The sequence below is a fragment of the Ascidia mentula genome, chromosome 1 (genome assembly GCF_947561715.1).
Source record: "Ascidia mentula chromosome 1, kaAscMent1.1, whole genome shotgun sequence".
NCBI lineage: Eukaryota > Metazoa > Chordata > Ascidiacea > Phlebobranchia > Ascidiidae > Ascidia > Ascidia mentula.
The window spans coordinates 8,295,628-8,312,625 of NC_138566.1; the positions used below are offsets into that span (position 1 = coordinate 8,295,628).

The window sequence follows — 16,998 nt, forward strand, 5'->3', positions numbered from 1 at the left end:
GATTTGCTGCAAACCGGATTATCAAGTAAAAATGCGCAACTTCGGCATGGCCGCCTTTTAATAAGATTAAAAGACATTTATTCGACAGGCACCGTTTTCCGCTGAGGCTTTTGGGCTTTGCATAATTTCCGGGGAAAGCGTGGGTAGGTTATAAGATTTTCTCTCAAAACAACAAAGACATAGCCGATATATTGAGCATATAGTGTCAACATCTAACCTTTTCACACCAAGACAAGTTTCGGAACATATCCAAAGTCGAAACAAAAAACTGTTGGCTTAAAATTTCTTTTATATGTACTCGCTATAATAACAAATAGTTTGCTGGTTTCGAATGGCGTATGTGCTAGCTGCAAGGAGTAATATGTATGCTGTTGCACTTCTAACCTTGAAAATTTTTGGTCCGATATATATTTTCGTGCTTGGACTCACAAAAATCACACTTTAAGGGTTGATAAACCGCACTAAGGGGTATAGGGGCCGAAAAAATCGTGTATGCGCAAAAGCATTTACGGCTCAGGACATTTTTACCACTGGCCGCTATATTGTTTGTAGTTCGTACTTTTGTTAAAAATAAACATAAAGAAACAACCAAGTTTTCCCTCATGCTTGTAATGAGTGAAGCCGCGAAATAACTAAACCAGCCAACCGTGCAACGCACCGGGAAGAAATCCAATTGTCTGCTCGGCTGGAGATCCTTTGCAATAAACCAGCAAGTCTTGCCGGCCTTCACGTGACGTAATATATTTGTGATTGTTCTCGTACTCTCTCATGCCAGGTCCTGTTAATTACGGTGTGCGAGCTGACCAACACGATAGCTTTTTCACATTCTTTTTACGTATACTTCAACGTTTTTTAGCATGTTTATTCAACCCAAACAATTTCAAAACTACATCAAAACTTTTATCAACAGCTACTTGATACTAAGAATGTTTGTCTACGAACCGCTATGTTGTTAGAAAGGCAGATAAACATAATAATAAACCTAATCTGTCAAATGATAACGCTTCCACACAAGAAAAAACTATTGGTCCAAATCTATCGACGAAGTACTTTGGCGGTGGTATTAAAAATACTAAGATAAAAAAAAGTCAAATTGGTATTAAAAATACTAAGATAAAAACGCACACAATTTAGCACAAAATGAACACAAGTAAGAAGTTTGAACTAGACGGAAAGTGAAAAACCGTTAAAAACAACTACTTTATTTGATTAAAATAATTAAAACAAAACATTTGCCAACGTGAATTATAAAAATACACAAACAATTTCTACATTTATTCGACAAGTGTCGTCTGTGACAAGTTCTTCCCATTGACGAACACATTAGTGATGTTGCGATCGTCCCCACAAAACAAGAACTTCTGAACTATCTCCTGTAAAACACAAAGCCCAGACGGTTAGCCATTTGCCGCTGGGTGACGTAACGGATGTGCCTTTTGTCGCACGATGTTGGGACCAGGCAACGTCGGTGGGCGGGCGATTGGCAGCATTAGTCAAGCGCCCGACCCATATACCAAGAAGAAACCCTGATCGGGATTCGTGGCCAGGACATCCTGAATTGTGTAAGCTGAAGACAGATGGCCACTTGCTTCAGATCCTGGTGTGGCAAGTTAGATGCAATTTATGGGACACCATTGTGACCACCAACCTACCTAAAGTTTTCGGTTTTGCGAACGTCAACACGAATCGAGCAAATTAATCAATTAGATGCTATTGCAAAAAAGCCAAATTACAACCACGCTTTGAAATGTAGGCTTTAGCAACAAAAGAAAGTTGCACTGGGAACTAACGAAGGTAATGAATATAAATTAAAATTGAATGCCCTGATAAAGAGTTGTTATTGAACTGCCTTAAATTTTGTATTGTAGCATGCGTCATGCTTGCGTTGTTTCCTGCATTTATTGTTGTCGAACCAAAAAATCAAGCGAAAACGCGCGGTTTTGCCAACTCATAAAACAAAAAAAGTCAACAAAAACTTTTTTAACCGCACCAAATTTTGTTGTGCCAAAACTTAACTTGGGACATGTTACATTGCCAACAAACAATGTCATTCGAAAAATAGTGTTATTCTTCCACTTCCACATTTTTCTTTCACGTTGGTGAAACATGAGTTCGTTGGTAATTTTCCAGTTATTTTTTACCTCTGTTGTGTTCTCTGTGCTGAAAACGATTTGCGAACCAGAAGCATTCACGTCGATCAAAAGTGCATCAAAACTCTTGCCGACGTCAAAGTTTCCGATTTCGTCATCCAGCTGCAGGGCTCGCGCGCCATATAGTGTTGCCATTCGAAAGGCCTCTTTGTAGGTAAGTGTTCTGCACACGAAATTTGACTAATTGAACGTATATTCCCGTGAAGCAGCGAAATTGGCACACAGCAAAAATATTCAATAAATTACCACTAACTATGTTTACCGATAATTTTCGCCGTATCTGTTTATCCGAATTGAACTGGAGACGTGCAGAGCGCGACGAATGGCGTCAAGAATGGAAGGTGAATACCCTCCAGCAACATCTGCAAAATATTGATTTTTTGCTTTTGTGGGTGTGCTAAGCATTACAAAAGTATTCCGACCTGTTCCCAAACAAACTTGAACGTCTCTGTCCAAAAGTTTTCGGACGTCGAGAAATCCACTAAATATACTAAAAACACAAGAGACCTCATTTTTACCTCTACTTAACTAATTTTAGCTGATACAATTTTCAGCAATTTCATATTACGATGCATGGCATTTACCGCATCGGACGACAACCCATTTTAACATTTATAGCAGGATGTTAATGCATGTAAACATACCAACAAACAGCGCAAACATTCCTACGACTTACGACAGGTTGGAATTTGGGCAATGGACGATGGCAGAACCTCGTTCTTTTACTTTTTCAAGTTCCTTGTCCGTCAAGTAAATGCCATGAGCAAGAAGAGTCTGCAAAACGAAAATAATGTTGTGTATATATATTCAAACTAAACTGGCTGTCCATAAAAACTATACCCCTGCTGTAAGCAACCCGTGCGCGTCATAAATGTCAATGTAAGTGTCATACTCCGGAAATTCGTTTTTCACTTGTTGTATTTCCTCGTGGTTTTCACTGATGTGCGTCTAAACGTGACGTTGATTGGTTTGCTTCATTTATGGAATTTTATCATGTTACTTGTATTCTGACGCCTGTCTCTCTTGCTATGCCACCAAGTTCTTTCATCAGCTCGCGTGTGCTCGAAAGTGCAAACCGCGGTGTCAGGATTGGTTTGATCAGCTTGTACTGCAAGATTTGTCATTTCAAATAACAAATATATTCTAAATGAAATTGTTATATCGGAAATACTGACATATAAAATAGACTAATTCTGTTTTATCATGTTTTTGTACAAACTTACATTCTTCTTTTCGAGTTCACTCAGAAATCTACAAAATGTAACAGTTTATGTCCATTTAGAATGAAAACAAATAAGAAAACGCATAACTCCCCACACCACTGCCCACCTTTTTGTCTCACGCAATGATTCTTCGCTCGTTTCTTGGTATTTTTTGTGTAACGGAGTGTCCATATTCACTTTGCCCACTATAGCACGCTGTCCAAACTTTTCTGCAAAAGTTTAATTTGTTCAGCAATAACGTTTAAAGTTTTAAGTGCATTGTTTTCACAGCTTGTCGAATTGTTCCCTTGTACGCGTGGTGAAACAGTTTCAGCAAGTTAATTTAAACAGATAGTTTCGTACCAGCTTTTTTTTGGTTCAGTGAAACGTTTACCAATATATCATATTCGAAATAGCACAAATCAACCAATTTAGAGTCAAATACGATTATTAACAAACATCGTCGAACCAATAAAATGCTAATGGAACATGTTCATCAGGATATTGGATTTATATTGCTTCCGGATGTCGTACACATACCTGCGATGTCGCATAACACGATACTAGCGTCGGTATGAATGGTAGCGAAATATGCGGCCGTGGTTGTTCCCTGTTGAAGCGTTTGCCGAACAACCTGGAAATCGCAAACGGCAGACAATTAAAGACCGCCTTGGCCGGAAAATAAGCGCAGCCTGGCAATTTCGGTACTTCAGTTGGATGTGGTTTATCAATTTGCGCTATAACATACAAAACAGGCAACCTTTGGGTAATATCGTTTTGCGTGGGAGAGATCCTCGAAGCGCATTTCAAACGGGAAGGTGTAGGTTTGGAGCCAATCCATGAGAGGAAGATCGCAACCGGTTCCTATGTAGCCATGTTGCGAAGCATGAATGTGAGCATCCACCATTCCGGGCATTATAAATTGCCTGTAAACATGATGGCATTAACAACATCAATTTCACATTATAAAGATGAAAATGTCTGGATTCACAGTTTGTGAAACTTCTGCTTTTGCAACAGTATGTTGTGATATTGGTATAGACCTGCATATTTACCCGAACTCGAGTCTTTTGATGATCTTAGGATCGAAATCGTACTCGGATGTCATGCGATCAACCTCCGCATTTTTGCGCAAGAACGCAATCTTTTTTTGTAAAAACACATAACAAGAATAACATATCTTAAATTACTCGCGAATCAATCTAATTCGCAAATTTATGTATATTCACTTGCATTTTTAATTCATGTTCTATTTTTTATATACATGGACAAAGTCTACCAAAACCTCAAATATTTTGCACAGATTTTTAAAGATTCTACCTTTCCGTGTTCGCGAATTCCGATAACTCCATCTTCTACAATCACCATGGGACTTTCCATCGTTGAGTGAACGATCGTCCCCGAAAATACACATGCAATTTTGCTGGACATGTTTTTCTAATAACCTTGACTGAATTTTTATTTTCACACAAATGTTGCTACGACGTTCGCAAAACTGGTTCAGCGTTACTACATGAAATATATAAAAAAAAATGCAGTTCGACGCAAACTCAAAAAAGGCAATCTTGCCTGGGGGGAATAGCAAACAATTTTTCACGTACGTAACATGTTCTGCAGCCAACGCGGAAAATGTTGGCCCCAGCAAGATTTCAGGCTTATCAGTCCAGGCTCAAGAGCGACCTCAAACATGGCTAATTCTAACATGGCTAAATCCAGTGGTGGTATTTAAGTATTTTAGCAACCGGTTCTTTCACTAGCAGCATGTCACAGTAACCGCGGAAATACAGTGCTCGAAGTGAAACATTGGCCTACACGTACGGTTGTTAACAACCGGTTCGCTAAGGTCATTAAATTCCAGGAACAGGAACCGGTGCGAACCGCCTGAATCCCACGACTGACTATATCTAACATTGGATGACTTAAGTACGTAACTTGCTGTTATGTCGGAGGCGACAAGTAGGAAAATCATCCCTTTTAAAGCGGAATACCGTCCGTAATTTTCCCGATAATAATCTGCTGATTTACTCTTCTACACTTTCCAGTGGCCTGTTTGTTGCTTGGACTGTCCAGCTTATCTACGTAGCGCAAGTCAACAACTTGACACACCAGCACCGAATTAGGTTAAGGGTTGAACTCCTTTTTGCTCGACTGCAGAAATGTTATATGATCGAACGTTTGCCGATGGAGCGGTTGCAAAAGACCCATTGTTCCGGTAGGTGCTGCCCAAGGTCAAGTCCATTTACTCGCATTTTAAGAGGTCTTTACCTTTAGGTGAAGCATTAGGTTTGCTTTGAACCTCAAGCTGGTATGCTAAATGTCTCTTGTTAAAAACATATACAATGCAGTGTTCGGAGCTACAACAAGCAACTGACCAACAAACTTTGTTATGGCTGATACTCTGCGCGGGGCAAACTTTGAACGTCATTTCCTATGTAGTTTGGCCTGACGCACGTTACACGTTTGGCCGACACAACACGACACGACTGACTGAGGAAAGATGCCCGGTTTGCGGTATTTTTGTGTCATGTCTTTCTGTAACCGGATGGACCAAGCACGCCAGTCATGCTACCACCCACTAACAACAGTGAGTACATCTCGTGAGTTCAGATGTCAAGAAACTATTCGCAGCACAACTATTAGTAAATCATTGAAAAGGGGCTTGGTAGTGGACATCTGCAAACAAATTATTTTTCGTAAATGTGGTTGGTGCGTTAACGGCGTTTACCTGACCAATACAAACTTGGAAAATCTCGTAGTGTTGCGCAACTTGCGTTGCAGGTAGTTCAGTACAGACAATAAAACCCATTGCCTGTGGGATAGGCAAACAATATAACCTGTAGGCCTACCTAATATGCCCCGCAAGTATGCCTTGATAAAATTATTAAAGGTAGCGGCAGATTAGCAGCAAGTACATTCCTGTAGTTACAATACAAAAGCAAAGCTTTTATAGCAGCTTAAATCTACTCCAAACACTTCACCACATTTTAGCTCATGCGAGGTTTTGTGCTAAACGTGCAATGAATCCCGCAAACATATTTTTTATCAGTAAAGCCATCTCCAAAATGCAATTTTCGGGCAGCAGCTACCCAACATCAGCCGGCAGCCCACTACGTTTCAGAAAGTCGCGTTCTTTGCGGGTGTTCGATTTCAAAAGGGCTTTGTCCAAAACGTCATAACCCTGCTGTTTTACAGATACACCCCTAAACATATACAATACTGTATGTGTTACGACACGCACCTGTCAATATTGCCTATATTTCGCAATACAAACCAACTATGTTATCTTTCAGCGCAATGTCGCCTGGCGCATTTTTCGAATAGTTACGACACGACTGACTTGTTGCTGCTTGAGCTTTTCTTGCCACTTACTACTTTGCAAATCTTTTGACAATACGTGCACCCAACCATAACACGGTTCACCTTGTAGGGTGGAGGGCTAACGCAGAACTTTTAACATGCGATCATATTACCGGAAAAGGAGCCAAACACATATATGGTGCATGCGACAATAAAACCTTACACGGGCGACAAGAAACACTATCACCTGTAGGCCTATCTAATATGCACTGCATCTTCGCCCTGATAAAATTCTTGAACGTTCTTGAACAAGCCAAGTGTAAGAACATATTTATATTATGTTCACAACGTTAAGTTTCTATTTATCGAACCAACAAAAAGGAGTGTTGAACAACATGTACATACATATAAAAGTGGGCAATCAATATAGGAAGCAAAACAAAAAAAGGAAGGATGCGTACAGTGGATTTGTTATTTGTGACGTAGGGTAGCTCAGTACCAGACACGAAACACTCAAATATGAAACAATAAAACGTCATGTGTAAAACTTTGCATAGAGCCATGCAGATATTCCGACACAGTGAGAAAGAAACGACTGTTTAATCAACACTTCAGGTAGGTGATACGCCTTTGTGTATGGAGATTATAAATGATGGAAAGTTGCAGGTTGAGTTAGTTGATCAAACAGTCTATTATAAATAAAATATTAGTGGTGAACCCTAGACACAAAATTTGTAAAAGAGTTCGCATTCTCGAAAAACTTTTCTGAACCAATTCTTTTCACTGCGGCCACTCTTCTCTTGATTTTCAATCGATTTCAGCACTCAGGCTCTTGATGGAAAGGATTGGCCGCGGACAGCTTCTCTGTATGCGACGTGGGCACGAATTTTCTTAGTCAAGAGTTCACGTCTTACCACTTTCACGTCTTCTTCCGCTTGGTGGCGAAGCTGATCAAAAAACAGTATGTGGAATAGGACACACAACATGACAGCAAAAACGCGTTTGAAGTGTTTGCTTACATGATAAAATATAAATACACTTGTAAGCCGAAAAGAGGGGTTGTTTTGTGTATCAAATTAGTGGGTTGGTATAACAACCACTTTTCAACAATTTACCTTTATTTCTCCAGTCAGTTTGATTTTCGCATCCTCAATCTTTCGCCTCAGTCCGTCCATGTCGTGCTGCAACCTCGTGACTAAGATTTTGCTGTTGCTCTAAGGTGGTGACGGTGAAGAAAAAAAGATAGTTATACTTGGGAATGAATTAGAGCAAGAAAAGCGATATTTTTTCCAACAATATAGAAGGGTTCGAATCTTACTTCATTTACAATCGGTAGCATGCCGTTTTACTACAGCTAGTTGAAAATCAAGATGCAAAATGTTTTGTTGCATTTGCAGCGCCGCAAACCGACGGAATGATCTTCTCTACTGATTGTAAGTATTCTGATGCGTATTTGATTCTAGTTGTTAGTTGCGTGTGTTAGCATTATTATTTCACCGGGTAAAAGTATTGGGTTATAGATAAAACAGCACTTGTCACAATATTCTTCACGCTCCATAATCCTATTGATTAAGAAGCAAATCTAGACCGTACCCTGATCAAAGTTATGATTACTTGTATATACCTCTAGTTACCTCGCGAAGATGCTTCCGCTTTATCTTAAAGCACACAAAGTCTGTCCGACGAATTACAAATATTGTTACACACGACGTACCTTAACGGAAGGTCTACTTGAGATAACTGGAAGGAATGTTGGATATCTTCGTTTTTCTGTGACCCTTTCCCCTTCGAGCGCTGAGACTAGTTTTCTATGTGAACTGCAAAGGAGATTAATATACTTTTGAAAGCATGGTATTTTTCAGGAAATTGTGAAGTACATTTCCCACATAGCTGTGATGGCCGCGTTTGCAGTGCAGAATACGTTAGGTTAGGGTTGGACTGGAGGGATTCATATAAACGAAATTTAAAAGTATTGATTCACTTACGAGTCAAGCTCGCTCTGCAGGCGACGGCAAATTTCTTCAAGTGGCATTGTACGCTTTTTTTCTTCAAAGAACTTTTTCTTCCACATGTCGCGCACTGAAAAAAACAAAAAAGTACAGTTTACCAACAAGAAAAGTTTCAACTCGAGCAGATAAACTGACCTTTCTTCTGCCTCGCACGAAACTGAAGCTGATTTCCTCAAACAAATACAATTAAATATTTCTGTTAAACTTCTATTCTAATATAATCTAAAAACTGCTCCTTATACCATACACCTATATAATAGTACTGCTATGGCCCAAATATGTCACCGCACTGATCTCAACAACAGTATAAAATATCCTGTACACACACGTAAACTGTTTACTGTACAATATGTTGCTACAACACACTATGGTAGGTGGATGCGGTGCATTGAGACATTTCATGATCGCCGTCGCAAAAATTGAGGCAGTATCTCGCCTGTTGCGTGAATGCACTGTTCGCAAAGTAAAGGCACTTGTGTTTAAGCTCTTTCGGGGAAACTTGACAACACTCCGCTTTGGTGCCAAGAGACGGTGGTGGAACTCCAGCGCCACCGTGTGTCATGGTAAAGCGAACTTTTTTCGGCGCTTCGCTGTTCACGCGAGGCAGTACAGAGGCAAACGAGGATTTTCTCCGGGCAATATTTCCTTTCGACGATTTTCGTTCGTGTAAATCCTCCTGAGATAGAATGCTTTTCTTCCAGTCCGCAGTTTCGTCGTCTTGTAAGCTACCTAATGGCGAAGTTTTATTACTTGTGGCCTGATCGATAATCACGCTTTTCAGCTGACGGAGTCTCTGTTTTATTGTAAGCTCGCGCGTTCGCAATCTCAAAACAAACAACTATTCCTCTGCACAAAACGTGTCAGGCCTTAAACTGACAACAACGAAGCATAAAAGCAACAGTCAGTTAATGTGTTTGGGTCATGAACACTTTCTAAACTGTGTTTTTGTTTTGACTTAATGCAATGCATAATTGCCGCATGAGGCCCGAATAACGTGCATTTCTGCACGGCAGCATGTTTTTCTTGAAACATTTCGAGCGGCAATCATCGCCAACCCCTAACAACGCAAAGGACATAATGGTTCGGAAGGTGTTCATAGTTGGACAATAAATGGACGAACGATAATGGAGGCTCAACGATCGCGTTACGACTTTATCATGTTTTGGAATCGAATTTCTGTTCGCGCGTGCTCCGATACTACTGACGTGGTACGCCGATAGAGGCCTGTCCTTGTCGTACACGCCGCGCGCTTCCAATCGCGTATTGCATTGAAGTGCGCTGAACGAGGACCGAGAAAATTGATTAATAAAACGACCCCTGCTCGCATCTCCACAATCACCACCGTTTTGTTGACAGTAAACACGCAACTATATTTTACACTGCAGTGGGAAAACGTGTAGGGCGCCGAACTCGCCACAAACCCGATCTTGCGCCACCTCCAGCTGGTGTTGGTTTAGGTTCGAGTCGAGTGCGTGACATAAGCTTGGGATTGACCCTGTGCTTCACGGGGAATGTCGCATTTGTATATTTAGGGTGTCTTTGAAAGCTTTATACCTTGTAGCCATATTTATACAAATAATCTCCGCTTTTGGAATATTGCAGCTAAAAGTGGTATCGCAATGATGGTTTACATGGACAAGACACAACGGCAAAAAAATGTAAAACGGTAACGCAGAAACACAGCTTGGCTACAATGCCAGTGGACCTTACAAAAGGGTACACAACAGCAAGCCAACACCGTGCACATTACGTGATCAAAAAAGCTGCCCCCCTAATGTTTGCCTCATAGGAACGCAAAAAGACATGCACCACTGCGCGTGTTGGCCACTTTGAGATAAGCTGTTTTAACCCCTTAACCCCGACATGGACAGTCGAAAGACCGCGGTCCTAAATACAGCGCCACAAAATTGTGTATACCTATCGGCTTCCCTCGATGAATCAAGCCGAAATGACGTTTCATGTCCATCTTAGTGTGGAATACGTAATAGCAGCCGGGCACACTGCACTTTTCACCTGTCCCTTGATTTTTCTTCTTGGCACTTTTGATGCGAGGAAATTGCTTTTCGAAGTCGGCGCTCACTGAAACTTGGACAGATTTATCTCACACGAAGCTGTTTAATCCCAGCGACAAAGCAGAGAGCCAAGAGCTATTGCGTGACTGCTGCTATAGCTGTCGATTCAACTAAAGCTTAATACATGTGACCTTTCCCATTCTAAACCCCTTCTAACCTTCAAAAGACCTAACTGAAATGTTTAATATTTCTATGGTATAATCCTGCACGACTGTGTTGGTACCAGCTCAAGCCATCCAAGATCTAAGTGTCGACAGTTTTTCTGAAAATTGGTCACAAAAGTTACCTGATGTGCGTTTCTGGTTCAGTTTTGAAGTTGCCACTTTCGCTTGCTTTACCAGCTCTTGGCGTTCCTTTTCAGCCAGGCGTCGACTACTTCGGGCGCTCTGCAGTTCGGCCCACAGCTTTGCTCCTAACAGAAAATACAATTTACGTGGATATCTCTTTGAATTTATAATATTGATAAAAACTATCTAAGTTACACCTAAAAAGCGTGTTTTTCCTAAAACCGGGAACAAGTTCGTGGACTTAGATTCTTATTTTTGATCAGAGTACTCGTTCGTTAAAGTATGACATCACAAATATTTGGTCAACTTAAATCTTACGGTCTGAACTACTGAGCCGCCGTTCCACCTCCTCATTCTTTGATGCGGCAGATGCTTTGGGGGGTGCCTGCTGTTTGCCAAGAAGAGACTGGTTGAAACGAACCATGTTAGAGTTAAAACAAAACACGCAACAGGTTCGCCGCAAATACCTTGCTTTCACTGGGTCTGGGTGACGACGCGGGTGACGTCACGACCTCCTGTCTTTCAACAGCAGGTTTATGAAACTTCGGAATGCGAATGGGAGATGGCGAGGCTTGTTGAGTGATTTCGTGGGGCACCTGACAAAACAAAAAGTCAAACAGGTTAGCGCGAGTACACACGACTGTGGAGGACAAAAACGTAATAAGAAGCGCACAACACTACAAATCTCTAACAATGGCTAAAGCAAAAAACGTTTTTGCGATTATTTTTACAAGAACAAGCATGAATGCGTAGGATTGACGTGAGCTAAGCTGGACGATTTCGCGGCTTTAACGAAAAGAAAACATTTGTACAAAGGAAGTTGGCCTTTCACAATTGCCACGAAACGTATTCACTCAGCAAGGAAGGTAAACAAAGCACAGTTGATATAAAAGCTGGAATATGTTAGTACATGAAACATAAATCACTGTTGAAACATTTTGTGCATTATTTTAGAGCAAAGCTTGAGATGATCACAAAATCTTTTGTTCCGGTATTAATACTGACTACTACTCGAATATGAGCGGGAAACACACGCTATTAAAAGACTACTAGCAAAAACTCAAACACACCAAAGGTAAATCATTTCAAATGCATGCAATATGATTGTTAGTAGGGTAGTTATTGAAATGAAATCAAACACGTGTCAGTGCACTACAGTCCCACTCAAACGATGTCTTACATCTGTATGATCATAAGAAATGGGGTCCGCAACTTTGGGGTTCAAATGGGCACCTTTTTCTGGGACATTTTCAGCCACTTCAGATGACGGACTGACAGCTTCATCAGCCACCTTGGGTTGTTTAAAAAACTCCCCGTCTTTTGGAGGTTCAGAAGTGGGAACGTCGTCATGTGTTTGTAAATTGTTTTCAATTTGCCTCTTCTGACTTAGTTCGAGACTTGCTTTCATTACAACCTTATCACTCCCACCAGTGTTTACTTTTCTCTGTGTGGGCATTCCGTCAGGATCGCCCCTAGACATTGCCTTGTCCAGATCACTGCCACTTTCATACAAAACACTTTCACTTTCTATTTCAAGCAATTTTTTCTCAAGAATTTGCCCGTCATCGATATTAAGGTTGGTTGTTGTTGTTGTGACAAATGCAATTACTGCAGTTGTTTCTGAAGATGGAATAACAGTGGCTTGCTGCTGATCTGAAGAACCAGAAATTGATTCCCTTTTTGGAAAAGGGTCAGTCTCCGAAACCTTGGTTTGTTCTGGAGTATGTACATAGGTTTCTTGTGTTTTAGATGGGACTATAAAATTTTGAGGTGATGCTATTAAAACAGGAGCAACAGGTTGAGGTTCAGCATTAACTGGGAAATCACTGTCATTTTTTTCCAATACTTGTTTTGATCTTTCATTTTCCATGAGCTGTTGGTGTTGAATTGTCATAAATTTGAGTTCTTTTTGAAATTCATCCTCTGAACTCTCATAATCATCTTCGTCGTCATTGTCTTCTTCCTCTGCCTCATCCAACTCTTCAGTAACTTGGTATTGTGTAAAGCCAATACCAGTATCATCACCATCACCGATAAGTTTTGCAGCAACAAATCCATTTTGTTGAGCTGCCATTTCATGATGCACAGTATCATGTGTATCTATAGATGTATCCTCAGATGGGGTTTCTTGTTCTGACATATAACTGTCATAATTTGGGTCGGATGCATTGGATTGAATGTAGTTTTGGTGGGAAATGTTGTTGTCAGGCAGTTTAGGCTGTCCACTCTGCAGTGTCAGAAGTCCATTTGGCTCTTGAATGGCCTCAGCTTTCTGTGATCCTTTTATATTTACAGGTCCTGAACGATCATAGAAATCATACTGGTGAGAGGAATCTTGTGAAGGGGATAGTTCTCCTGCTTCAGGGGTTCTTTGAGCTTCCAACTGGTCTGTATGTGAGCTAAGCTGTGTCATTTCATTTGTTTCATACAAAGACCCACTTTGGGATCGTTGTTCCTCTGTTGTGGCATTTGTTTTTAATATTTTAGGTTGATGATGTGTTGGATCATTTCGGGGACCGTGAGGTTGATTTTGGGAAAACTTTTCCTGTACTGTGCCTTTAACAATTACTGGTTTATGAAGACCATTCCATACCATTTCTGTTGGTTCAGAATTGACCTTTGCCGATTGTTTCTCATCTCCTGTTCTGTTTGGATTTGAAGATTGAAGCGAAGTTCTTGAAAACACAAAGTAATTTTTGTAAACCTGTATTTGAAATTTTCTTGAGAGCTGAGGCAGACGTATTTAATTAACACAAAAGAGCAAAATCAATATATTCAGTGTTGTAATTAATAGCAAACAAATTTTGATTAGCTGAAGTGGTTGCTTGGTAACTGATTAAAAGCGTGTGTGGACAGTAAATTAGGCCAGATGGCTGACAAAGGATTTAGAAACTGGTGGCACACACAAAAACTCTCAAGTGGCAGTTGTGTGAGAAGTGCTGTACTTGTTTCAAAACCAAGCACACATGCCATAATAAAGGGCCACTATTTGCACACAAGCTAAAACACTCAACAGCAGAGAACAAAGCCTGTTATTCAGACAAACTCTTTCAACAGTACTTCACTAAAAACTAATCCTTTCATGGTCTGGCAAGTAGTGCTCGAACGTTTCTTGTTACTTAAAACTTATTGTTGCAATTACATTTAGAAATGAAAAATAAAAACGTTTTCTTGCGCACATAGCTGCTTTGTTGATAAAGTAAAAATAGCACCCAAGCAAATTATCCAATATGTAATAATGCTTAAATTCACTGCTTAAAAATTACCTTATTTTGAACTGTGCTGAATCATCTGAATCACTTTGCTCTTGTTCCAAATAACCAGAATCGTTGTTGGTGCTATTTGTTGGGGGTTTTTCCTCCATCACACTGGATGGATGGGAGACAGTTCTGCTCTCTGCACCTGGAGTCAGGGTTTGGGGATCAACTGGTAATGTGGAGGGTTCTTGTTCGTGTAATGGGAAGTCAAGCATGGGGTTAGCATTGTATGAACGATTACTACTGCTACCAGAAATTGGTCTATCATGCAAACTGTATTCTTTGGAGTTACGTTGAGAATGATTGGAATGGTGAGTGGATAAGTAAATTGCATGATCATGGTTGGCAGCGCTAGTGTTAATGGGTGGGAGGGGAGAGGTACTGATAAATTGTCGCCTCTTGCTGGCAACACTGGTGATGCTGGGGTTGCCAAATGCTAGTGCATGGTGACGATCAATGTGTACATCAGAGGTTTTAAGTGCATGCAAATTTGTGAATGTGTTGTGATCACCAATATCAAAGGGGTCAAGGTCACTATAGGCTGGGGGGGAAACAAAACAAAAGTTTTGCAGTAAAACTTTTGTGTTTACTAAGGCAAATAAAAAACTAAGCATAAAAAAGTTTTTTGACAATTAGGAAGTATATCAATAGTGTACACTTCTTTTAATCGTCAACCAAAAAACTTTTGTCACAATCTACTGCAAACATAATTTTGACCAACATTGTAAGTGTCAACTTCAAAGTACACAATAACATGCAAAGCAAGTCCCATGCTTAAACAATATTAGGTGCATACTCAAATCTAATTAAATTTTCTATATTTATTAAACTATAAATCCAAATTTTGTGTGACAATTGGCAAGGGAGTAAATTAAATGTTATCAGAGGTGCACAAAATGGCTGTCTGCCCTATGTTGAAATTGAAACTAGGAAAGGAACTAATTGTAATCTTATATTAACCTTGGGATGAATTCGTTGAAGAGTGGGTTGGCATGTTATAATGAACCTTTCTCTTTTGCGGGCCATCATGTAAAACAGACTTAGCCTGGCTTGGCTGACTTCTGTTTGCTGGCAGTATAGGAGATACATCCTTATTAGGTGTCTTTCCATGATAAGGCGATGTGGCATCAGATGCTTGTCCAGGCATTGTTCTCCCCCGTTGCCCTTGTGGAAAGACAGCTGTGTTTTGGACTTCTCCATTAAAACTACTCTTTCCACTTATGTGTCGTTTTTGACGTTTCATGTCCTTGTGAGCTGGTTGCATTTCTCTCTGATTTTGAGAAGGTTGTGATTGGTGCATATCAGTTTCAAGTGACTGTCTCATCTGCTTGTTGGATTCCACTTGAGAGGATTTTAAACTTTCAGGATAATGTGCTGTGTTTGATTCAACAAACTTCTGATGCCGCTGTTTGTGTTTGGAATGTTGAAAACTGGAGTCAGTTACTAGTTCTGGAGACCCACTTTCAGTTTCCGAAAAAGATTGGTGCAAATCTTGCATTCTTGGCTTGATGGGTGGAAGCACTGTGTAGGTGTACATAGTGGGTTCCCCAGGAAGAACAAATATTTCTGGCATGACACTCTGTTGCAAACATAACTGGTAAAATTTCGTTAATCAAAAAAATCATTTTACTCACATGAGGTGGAAGAAAAGTTTTGACTTTCAGTTGTCTTTCTTGATTTTGTCGCACCTATACATTTTATGCATTAACACTTATATTTATTCCAATGGTATAAACAAAAAGAAAATTACCAATGCCAGACAACGACCAACATGCTTTAGGAACACATAACTTTGTGGGAAAAAATTTTCCCCTAGTTGAATTTGCAATTCCATTCGCAACTTAGCAAGGGGCAAATCTGGCAACACTCTAAAAATAAGAATAAAACTATAGAATCCAAACAAACAAACAAGCAAAACACTGAAAGTATTCTACCTGACAAATCCAACAGAAAACGTGTCTCCAATCACTTTATGGCTTGCATAATTAAGTCTCTCCACCCAGTGCTCAATAGGAACAATGGATATGTGTAGGTCAACCAACTAAATAATTAACACAACTGTTAATTTTCTGATACGTTTATAATGTTACAATAAACACAACAATTTAACATTTGATTTGCTCAAAAAAGTTAACTCACATTTTCAGAGGGCGGCCTGTAGTCGACCGAATCTCCGCCGTCGCTCATCTTCTTTGGTCGTAGTTTGCTCACACTGATATAAACATGGTAACCATTGCGAGATTAATGTTCTTAATCACTTCGGGTTGCACATCACACAAATTCCATGCATATTGTTAAACTAACGTGAAATAAAAAAAAATATTTCAACTCCAAACAACATCATTCGCCTGCAGTGTTTGCTCCGGAATACGCTTGCTGCGTTGCTACTCGCAACCATGCGTGCACATAGAAATGTGCAGCATGATTCACAACTGGCGGTAACTTTTTCCAAACGCCCAAACTTCACACTGCGTACTCTCACCACTATCGGGACATATCAGTTCAACGTAAATAAAGGCTTAACCCTTTAACATGAAACAGTGCCCGCGAGAGAAAGTACAGAGATTTTTCTACCATGTAGCTAACTTCTGACCTCCTGCGGAAATATTGTCAGACTGCAAATATTGGTGTATTTACCGACATCACATCCAATGGGCAAAATAAACAATACAGATGATAAACCGATCATCAAGGCCAACAATTAGCCAACAAGGTTTACACTAA

General features: G+C 40.1%; 2 protein-coding genes across 7 annotated transcripts; both read right to left on the minus strand.

The window, feature by feature from the left end:
• Positions 1-1,048: 1,048 nt before the first annotated feature.
• On the minus strand, positions 1,049-4,852 carry LOC145903906 (guanine deaminase-like). The gene is made up of 13 exons (XM_082992096.1): positions 4,673-4,852; positions 4,408-4,496; positions 4,113-4,278; positions 3,893-3,986; positions 3,480-3,582; positions 3,374-3,401; positions 3,151-3,258; positions 2,991-3,098; positions 2,827-2,924; positions 2,573-2,640; positions 2,413-2,512; positions 2,142-2,313; positions 1,049-1,373 (listed from the first exon to the last, which is right to left on the minus strand). Exons 1-13 carry the CDS (start codon positions 4,781-4,783, stop codon positions 1,275-1,277), a joined length of 1,344 nt encoding a protein of 447 aa, XP_082848222.1. The 5' UTR covers positions 4,784-4,852; the 3' UTR covers positions 1,049-1,274.
• Positions 4,853-6,967: 2,115 nt separating this feature from the next.
• LOC145893180 (uncharacterized) lies at positions 6,968-16,569 on the minus strand. 6 transcript variants are annotated; one of them, XM_082982063.1, is made up of 15 exons: positions 16,414-16,569; positions 16,209-16,315; positions 16,025-16,142; positions 15,909-15,962; positions 15,235-15,853; positions 14,284-14,419; positions 12,198-13,692; positions 11,485-11,613; positions 11,336-11,423; positions 11,017-11,142; positions 8,635-8,728; positions 8,364-8,466; positions 8,284-8,307; positions 7,765-7,863; positions 6,968-7,596 (listed from the first exon to the last, which is right to left on the minus strand). In XM_082982063.1, exons 1-15 carry the CDS (start codon positions 16,459-16,461, stop codon positions 7,474-7,476), a joined length of 3,363 nt encoding a protein of 1,120 aa, XP_082838189.1. In that variant the 5' UTR covers positions 16,462-16,569; the 3' UTR covers positions 6,968-7,473. The 6 variants fall into 6 exon arrangements, with proteins under 6 accessions (XP_082838189.1, XP_082838186.1, XP_082838185.1 ...); XM_082982060.1 differs by having other exon boundaries at positions 11,336-11,405; positions 14,284-14,815; XM_082982059.1 differs by having other exon boundaries at positions 14,284-14,815.
• Between the last annotated feature and the right edge of the window lie 429 nt (positions 16,570-16,998).

Coding starts and splice junctions, on each gene's coding strand:
- LOC145903906 (XM_082992096.1), bottom strand. CDS start 4,783: ATGTCCAGCAAAATTGCATGTGTATTTTCGGGGACGATCGTTCACTCA. Junction 3,099..3,150: donor AGACAGGCGTCAGAATACAA/GTAACATGATAA, acceptor CGTCACGTTTAG/ACGCACATCAGTGAAAACCA. Junction 2,513..2,572: donor TCAAGTTTGTTTGGGAACAG/GTCGGAATACTT, acceptor AATATTTTGCAG/ATGTTGCTGGAGGGTATTCA.
- LOC145893180 (XM_082982059.1), bottom strand. CDS start 16,461: ATGAGCGACGGCGGAGATTCGGTCGACTACAGGCCGCCCTCTGAAAAT. Junction 8,467..8,634: donor CTGCAGAGCGAGCTTGACTC/GTAAGTGAATCA, acceptor TCTCCTTTGCAG/TTCACATAGAAAACTAGTCT. Junction 7,597..7,764: donor AACTGACTGGAGAAATAAAG/GTAAATTGTTGA, acceptor TTTTTTGATCAG/CTTCGCCACCAAGCGGAAGA.